Source organism: Rhinichthys klamathensis, unplaced genomic scaffold, assembly GCF_029890125.1.
Source record: "Rhinichthys klamathensis goyatoka isolate OS25496 unplaced genomic scaffold, OSU_Roscu_1.1 h1tg000461l_1, whole genome shotgun sequence".
Taxonomy (NCBI): Eukaryota; Metazoa; Chordata; class Actinopteri; order Cypriniformes; family Leuciscidae; genus Rhinichthys; species Rhinichthys klamathensis.
Genome location: NW_026606950.1, coordinates 438,415 through 447,905, shown reverse-complemented (window position 1 = coordinate 447,905; position 9,491 = coordinate 438,415). Strand labels below are relative to the sequence as shown.

Sequence of the window (9,491 nt, the reverse complement as noted above, 5' to 3'; positions counted from 1 at the left end):
TGTTCACCTCAATGAAGATGCTTTTGTAACCGTTTATCACTGTCTATTACATGCAAAAGATATGTTTTGGTTTTCAACAAACATGCACTTACAGATGACAAATCAGCCATTTGAAATTATTAATGATTTCCATATTTCACCTCAACTTAATGTTGATGACAAAAAAAGTGTGTATCGCTTTGTAAGTTGTGTTATGACAGACTCAGTGTGTTTGGAGCTGATCAGTGTCTGTCTGGATGTTACAGGATGAGGAGTGTTTGTGCAGATCTCGATAAAACGAACAGATCCAGCACCTCAGGTTTGCTGCATTTGTGCTCATATTGATGCCTGAATGATGTGTGGTAGAATAAAACTATGAATCTAAGTATCTTTGTCATTTGTTTTATTTTTTTCTAATCTATATAGTATCTATAAAATGTACTTTAGGCTATACATATTTAAATATTAAGGATAACATTTGTTAAAATATAGCCATAAAGATATATTGAAGAATGTTGTCAATCAAACTGTTTTGTTTACCATCGACTTAGTATGAACAAAAAAATACAGAGACATTTCTCAGATCATCTTTTATGTTCCATAGAAGAAAGAAATCATACAGGTTTAAAAACATGAGGGAGAGTTATCTTTTTGGGTGAACTATCCCTTTAATTCCCAATTGAAACCCATTAATCGCATGGCATTCTTATTGTAGTGTAAATGCATTCATGCCATCTCTGAGCTGCAATAATAAATAAATAAAATATTTAAATACCAATTGACACTTCGCAGGGAGTTTGATTGACAGGTGATGTGACCAATCATAATCCGCCCATAGACAGTAAAAGATATTTATTAACCAAATGATTCAATATTTATTATCGAAACACACAGTAGACACTTCAAGTACACTTCAACTTCATAATGATACATATTCAAAGTCAGTGGCCTACAGTGAATATTGATAAGGGAGTTGTCAAGACCAGTCGGTCTTTACAGTCTATGGTCAAGACACCTTTAAATTAGATTTATCTTTATTGTCAATGTGTAGAGCAGCCTACAAGTACAGAGACAATTCAATGCAGGTAGTGTCTAACCAGAAGTGCAAAATACAGTATAGACAGGTAGTGTAACACTTACAGTAAATGACTTAGTGCAGTGTAGACAGTAGTATACAGTTAACCTAGTGGTATGGTTTACAGTAAGGATATGTGCAGTGTATTAACGGTTGAAATTGCCCCGTTGCTTTTATGGACTCTATTGGCTTCTCCCTTGACTTTATGCCTCCACGTCCCCCCGGTTGCCTGCGAGCTTCTCCTCCTGTCTGTACGGTAATTTCTCTACTGTGCGACAGAGAGTCGCGTGGCTATGACGCAATCGTTAGCCTATTTTTACAAAAAACGGCTTCTACGGGACCATAACGTAAGATACACGGTAACGGAGACTTTTATACATTGTCGTGTTTCTTTAGAAATAAACAATGGACAAATGGAGTCTTTAAAAGCCTCAGATGTAAACTTATTCGCTGTCAAAGTGACGCCAAAATGAATGGAAGTCAATGGAATGCTAACAGTATTTGATGGCTTGCTAGCCAATGGCGGCCTGCATGGTACGCTTTCCGGGTGCTGGATAACTCCCTTTGTGCGAACATGTCTTGCTGTGTAGCATACAAATGTTCTAAGAGACAAGTCTCTTCTTCCGCGTTAAGCTTTTTCAGGTAAGTCCAGTGTCTCCATCATATTTGAATCATATAGGCCTAAGCAGAGGTGTAAAGAGTAACGTTACCCGAAAACCATACTTGAGTAAAAGTACAGATACCTTACAGTAAAAAAATAATCAATTAGAAAAAGTCACCAATTCCAATACAACTTGAGTAAAAGTCTTAGAGTATCTGATTTCAACAGTATTTAAGAATTTTACTCGTACTGAATGTGGCTAAAAAAAAATGCTGGTAGACCTCGACAGCTGAGAGACATGCAGGCGAACGAAACAATTCATTTGTAAGATGAGAAATCATGTTTATTTTCTCAAATCAAAATAAAGCTGAACACCTTAATATTGCAATAAATCAAGGTCGACACAACAGCCTTAAACGTCTACAAACTCTCAGTTAAGCTCAAGTGCACAAAAAGGCTAGAAGTAAACCAACATCCTTCAAAAAGGCCTTGTCAATATAGAGAATATATAAAATAAATAGTGTTAATTAAAATTAACTAGTCAAAGTCTACTTGCATCGGATGTGCTGGTTTTAGCCTCATCAGCAGCTGCAGAGAAACCAAGCACAAAAACTAAGGGTACTCCAAGTGATATGCCACAACAACAGGTTTATTTTAAGTGAATGGCTGCAACAATAAAATATTTGTGAATATAGTGTATGTGCATGCACATATGTGCGTTTGTGTGTGCATGTCTGTACATGCACATTCACATGGGTGTGTGTCATACAACAGCCTATAGTGCCCAGTTGAATGCTTTCTACCAATTTTAATAGGCCTATACCACCACACCCACATTTTAGTGAGTGACCGATCAGCTTGTGCATCGTCACTGCAATTGATTTATTTAATTCATTTTCTTGAACAATGTGAACAATGTGATATGCTTTTTTTCTTTGCAGGTTCCCCCTCAATGATAAAGACAGGTTGCAGAAGTGGATCCACAATGTGAAGAGAAAGGGCTGGACACCAAACAAGCATTCTCGCCTCTGCTCCCTTCACTTCACACCGGACTGTATCATCACTGCCCAGGAACGAAACAGACTTAAACCAGACGCGGTGCCAACCATCTTCTACCCCCATTGCCAGGTGAAGGTCGAGGTGAGGCACACCAGAGTAAGAGTCAGTAAGAACACAACGGTTAGAGAGAATGACTCTGACACAAAAGCTGGTATACGCAGGAACTTCAGTCATGACCATGATTACAACAGTGGCACTCGCAGTGAACCACAGACAGCCGAGATGAGTGTAAGCAGCTGCAGCCATAGCCATTCTGCAGATCATGGTGCATATACACTGAAAGATTCCCTCAGTCCGCTAAAGAGGAAGTTATCATATGCTCAAAGTAGCTTGCGTTCTTGCAAGAAAAAATTGAAGCTTCAAGAGCAGAGAGTCCGAAGACTGAAGCAGAAAGTGAAGTCTCTCTCTCTTCAGTTGTCACTGATCTGAAAGAGAAGCTGCTTGTTTCCACCAGCTGATATGCTGGAGGCTTCCTTTAGCGGTGTTGCGAAAACTGCCCAACGCATCACTGCTTCCTCACACCCCACCATCAAGGCCATCCAGGGCAAGCGATGCTTAAGGCGCACAGCATCACCAAAAACTGATCTCACCTCAACCAGACTGTTCACCCCATTCCCCCCCAGGATGCGTAACAGGTCTCTATGCACCCGGACCAGCAGGTTCAGCCCACGACACCTCCTTGCCTGTGCTAGGGGTGTAAATCGGAGCCTTAATGACGATTCGATACAATACCGATTTCTTAAGCCAACGAGTCGATTATTTTCGATAATTTCCTTCGATACAATTCAATACTAGATATTTTTACATGATATCTATTAAGTTTCAAATAAAAAAAAGGCCGGTGGCGTGAGGGTTAATGAACGTCACCTGTGAGACGCACCGGTCTCTCGGTCTTCAGCGTCGTCGCTCCTCTTTTTATGCTTCCGTTCCTCCGTGAGAGATGCGAGACCGGTGCGTCTCACAGGAGACGTTCATTAAGGGTGTATTCACACCAGGAAAGTCCGATAGTTCACTTGCTTTGGTCTGGACCAAATCTTTTTTTTTTTTTTTTTTGGTACGGTTCGCTTCACACTGCTCTTTTTGCAAGTGAACCAAAATTTGTAAACAAAACCACACGTGTGCTAAGGTCGTCCAGTCATTGGACAAGGATTCTCAAGTAGGGAAATCAGGAAGTACACAAAAGGCTCAGCATGGAGATATTTCGTACTGCAATATTTGTTATTTTACTAATTTTGTGTTATTCTGTACAAACGCAATATGAAGAAACTGCGCAGAAGACGGATAAGGTATAAAGTTTTTATTCATAGAGAGGGGCTATGTTCACACATTCAAATAATGAGATTCTTATTCTATATACTGCTAACAAGTGCTGTCAATGTTAACGCTTGCGATTAAGTTTGTCCAGTTTAACGCAGCGTCATCCTTGTATTGTAACTATCATTACATTATATGAACTGCAAAAGCTTTTTTTGCATCTATGCGCGATTAGACTAAAGAGAACGCTCTGTATGTGAATGTCCTGATGCACACACTCATTCATTCCATTCCAATGATGCACACACACGGCGCGCAGAAAGACGCGCAACAGTATCGTGTGGCCAGACAGCGCGCCGGAATGGAATTCTCTTTCGCACTTGAACAACAATAACACAAACCATTATGCCAAAATCTCCGACTACGGAAGCCTGTTAACTCAAAGGCGCAGTGCTTTCTTGCAGTTGGGTCGGTTCATGTTCACACCGTAAACGAACCGTACCAGAGTTCGTTTGGAACCGTACCGAGACCACCTCTTCAGCTGGGTCTCGGTTCGGTTGTTTGGTCCGCACCCAACATGTGTGTGTGTAACTTTTCACTTTCATTGCCAGCTCGCTCTGACGGTTCCATCGCTCTTGAAAGTCAGACTCAAAAATGTGTGTGAACATAGATAGACTGTGAAACGTAAGTAACGCGTGTGAAGTAGAAGATAATAATGAGGTTAGCGCCACCCGCAGCTTAGGAATAGGTTGTACGCATATGTCAGAGCTGATGCTGAAAATAGACAGGCGGCAAAATAAACACATTAATCGATACTCTTGCGGACGCATTGAATCGTCGGCTGTATAATCGATGGATCGATACGAATCGATTAATATTTACACCCCTAGCCTGTGCCTGATGAGCTGAACCGCGTCCATGGGGCTGCTTTGACAGGGGCAACAAGGAGGGTGATGCACGATACCCCCCTGCATTCCCAACACAAAGGTAGCCATCACACTGTTCATCCATTTACGGGACTGGTCAATTTTCCCCAGAAGGCCCGATCTCCAGCGACGTCTCTGGGTGATGTCAGATGATCCTCTGAGGGACGCGCCGATAGAGATGTTGCAGATCCTGCTTCATTGCTGCGACGAGATCGATGCTCTTCCTGCATCCCAATCCCAAATCGTTCCCGCCGCAGTGAATCAGCAGGACATCCGGGACTTCTCTTCCTCTAAGGGACCGGTAGAAGAAAGGAAGGAGTCCGTGCCATCGAAGTCCAAACCAGTGAACCTGGGCCACGATTGGCCCCTATGGTCTCTCTTCCCCACGACGCATGGAACTGCTGCCCATGATCCAAATCACTGGACCTGTTAATAGCAAACAGCAATTACAATCAGAACATTGTTTTGTCAGTAAACATATTTTAACACGCACAAGTAAATTGTCTCGGTCCATTGATTTATTCATTCTATACAATAAAACACAAATGAATTGCTGTTATCTGTTCATTGAAATAATGACAATATAGGTATTACACAAGGTTCATTTATTATTTTATTCTCTCTTACGGTCAATGTGTTGTATAGTGTCATATTTGACTTTAATCTAAATTATACTATAGCTACATGGTTTACCTTTGTTAGCTTTAGTGCTAAAACGTTAGTATTTGAACCTATGAGGAAAGAAAAATGAAAAGGGCAACCATTAGTTATAGATATCATTGGTGACATTTGTTTTTGTCCCTCTTTTATCTATATGTTATTTAACAGGCCAAAGCAGACGGTTTTGTCCAAAGCGATTTGCTTGATAGCTTTTTTATATGACTGACTCGTCCATTTCTCTTGCGATGTAGATAACAGTTAACGCCATTTTGTGGTTATATTCCGCGACCATTAACGTTATACAACATCATGTGCATCAGTTAACCTTGTTAATTGACCCTTCGCTAAGCCCCGCCCTCCCTAGTTACTGTTGCTACGCCTGTCAAGCTTTCGCGGCTGCCACGTCTATTACAGTGTGAATGCACCGGTGTCAGACATTCCCAAGGAGATATTTAGTCATTTTTGGCAAACAAGTGAAATATCTGAGAGAGCAAGACAAAAGGGACTGCAGTATGCATTCGAGGGATATATCCACGACATATGCAACCGATTAGAGAATAATTTAATCAAAATTGAAGCTAAAGCATATAACGTTAGGTCCCAGCGCAAGCAGCAGCCGCCTCCTTAGCAGACCATTCACATGGGAAACACAAATTGAACAGCTATGTTCATGCACAGCAGAGTAAGTGAAATGTGAAAATAATCTAATATCAAATCAATTTAAATCAAACAGCTTATCCATCAATCTAACACCGGGAGAGCCGCGTTCGGATTGGGGTAAAGTTACAGGGGTAAAGTTAACGTTAGTAGGCCGTCCGCCGTCGATTAACACAATGCTGAAACATATTTTAAAGCAGGGGCGATTCTAGGATTTTTTCAACTGGGGGGCACAAGAGGGGCCACAATTATTACAGAGGGGCCATTCTTATGTTGTGTTTTTATGTAGAACTGTAGATATCCAAATCATTTCAAGTTCAGTAAGCTTTAAAATCAGCAATAAACAGTGATACCCTATTATCTTTTAATAGCAGTTATTCACTGCTCAAAATCAAAACAATAAAATAAAATTTATATTAACTTTTCACTTTACAAAAGTGAAAGAAAAACTGTAATAAATAAAATAATCGTATTAGTGTACAACTCACAAATAATAATAGAACAGCCTTATTTATATAAATGCATAATTATATTAATCATTCATATAATACACAATTAATGAATTCATATAACTGTAATAAAATTGTATATAATAAATCTTTTTTAAATCCTTGATTATGCGGCGATGGAATATGCAGGATATTTATGCAATTTTATGTGATGAAATTGCGGGAACTTGCAAAAACTGCGGTTTGATGAAAAAGAGAGAAAAAGTGATTCCCCCAACACCCTTTTCTCACTAGGCTACTATCTTAATGTAAAGAGCTATTTCTGGTAACACTTTACTTGAAGGGGTGTGCATAAGACTAACATGACACCTTCATAATCATGACATGACACATGTTATGAATATGAAGGAAGTTTTATGCATGTTTGTGACAACTGTCATTAAGTGTCATTCACTCAATTATGACATTTTTAATGCAAATATGACATTGTTTGAGATGTCTTTGTTATGACACCTTGACATAAACCAATACATCATAACCTGTCAGTGTCTTTGTCATGACAACTTGACATTACTAAGACAACACAACCTGTCATAAACATGACATAGCAGATTAACTATCAAACTTAAAGGAGAACTCCGGCGCAAAATGAACCTTTGGTCTAATTACACATTGTTACCTAGTCAACCGTTATCTGAGATTTGTTTTCATGATTATCGAATGTAAATAGTTTTATCTCTAAAAACAGTTTAGCCTATAAAGCTAGTATAACGCTAGTATATTGGGCATAGTGTAATGACAAATAAAAATTGCTTAACAAGGCTCAAAATAGCCCCACACTAACACGGTTGCATAATGAGGGTCCCTACCTTCAAACCGAAGCATTGAGAACTTTGTCAGTGTCCAGACAGTTTAATAAGAAGATATTTTAAACATACAGTCAACTTCGCGTATACAGACAGGAGCCATCTTTGAAAAACAGTCTTTACCAGTCGATCTACGAACGCCGATCCAAGCCTGCTGTTCGCGCTCACCTTATCACAACTTATAGCTCGTTCACATCTCACCAGCGCACTTGGATCGGCGTTCGTAGATCGACTGGTAGAGACTGTATTTCAAAGATGGCTTCTGCCTGTATACGCGAAGTTGACTGTATGTTTAAAATATCTTCTTATTAAACTGTCTGGACACTGACAAAGTTCTCAATGCTTCGGTTTGAAGGTAGGGACCCTCATTATGCTGCCGTGTTAGTGTGGGGCTATTTTCAGCCTTTTTAGTGGTATTAACAAGCGATTTTTATTTGTCATTACACTATGCCCAATATACTAGCGTTATACTAGCTTTATAGGCTAAACTGTTTTTAGAGATAAAACTCTTTACATTCGATAATCATGAAAACAAATCTCAGATAACGGTTGACTAGGTAACAATGTGTAATTAGACCAAAGGTTCATTTTGCGCCGGAGTTCTCCTTTAAGAAACCACTTAGCTTTATTGGTTAACATTACATTAAACTGTCAGGTGGTTGGTTTTGACATTGGCTGTCATGAAGCCATTATAACTGTTTAATGACAAATTCAATTTGTACCACTGTAGTTGAGGTCACGAAAAATATTCATGACACAGTTATAATGTACTGATGACAGCCAATGTCAAAACCAACCACATGACAGTTTAACTTAATTTAATGTCAAGTTGTCATGACAAAGACACTGACAGGTTATGATGTTATGGTTTATGTCAAGATGTCATAACAAAGACATCTTAAACAATGTCATATTTGCATTCAAAATGTCATTATTGAGCCAAAGACACTTAATGACAGTTGTCATAAACATGCATAAACCCTACTTCATATTCATGACATAAGTCATGTCATGGTTATGAAGGTGTCATGTCAGTCTTATGTACACCCCTTCAAGTAAAGTGTTACCCTATTTCTTATTACTTCATATGATAAGCAGCATACTACATCACAGAAAGTGCTGGAATAATTCATTTTGTTTTATTTCAGACCTTAATAAACACATGGCTCAAACTTACAAAACATTGATGAGTCAAACAAGTTCTGTAGCTTTACAAAAGGAATATGCTACAACTTCTGTAAAAATGAATAAATAAAATATGAAAAAATGTTTCCTGTTTTACAGCTTTTCAATGATGTTCATGTCGCCTAATTACGTCATTTCATAACGTTCCCATGGCAACAGGGGGAAACGGCTCTTGTGTGAAGCAAACGCAACATTTTTCAACTTTCTGCCAAGATATATGTGACTTTCTTTTTTGCAACAAAAATGCGGGGATTATGAAATCATACAAGCCCCGCATATTTTGCGTGGAAATCGGCAATTTATACGGCAAAAGTGCGGCGTATTTGAAAAATGCCCCCGCATAAATATGCAGACTTTGGCTGATTATGCATTGAATCATGCGATCGCATAATCGCGTTTTTCTGGAGGGACTGAAAGGTGATGTTCATAATAATAAATTCTAGATGGAATAGCAATGGGCATTTTACAGCACCCTAGTGCCAATTTTGGGAACATGCCATGATAGTTTACAGCAACCTATTTTTGTGAAATCATACTCGAAATAAAAAAAATATTGCAGGACTTGGGACTTTCAGACAACTGTGGACATCTATACTTTATTTTTATGAAATAAAGATATTTTATGATATTTACAATATTTCAGTTAAACTACACTTGAACAATAACTTTTATCTTAACGTTAGGCTACTTCTTAACAGTTGGACAAAAAAAGTGTTCAATGAGTAATTTAGTATACAGATTACATCTAGCCAACAACAGTAATTTTATAAAAAATATATC

The 9,491-nt window shown here is 38.8% G+C and overlaps 1 protein-coding gene across 1 annotated transcript; it reads left to right on the top strand.

Annotated features, from left to right (window-relative positions):
- Window positions 1-1,370: 1,370 nt before the first annotated feature.
- LOC130071783 (THAP domain-containing protein 1-like) lies at window positions 1,371-3,205 on the top strand. The gene is made up of 2 exons (XM_056236663.1): window positions 1,371-1,696; window positions 2,597-3,205. Exons 1-2 carry the CDS (start codon window positions 1,629-1,631, stop codon window positions 3,141-3,143), a joined length of 615 nt encoding a protein of 204 aa, XP_056092638.1. The 5' UTR covers window positions 1,371-1,628; the 3' UTR covers window positions 3,144-3,205.
- The last annotated feature ends 6,286 nt before the right edge of the window (window positions 3,206-9,491 follow it).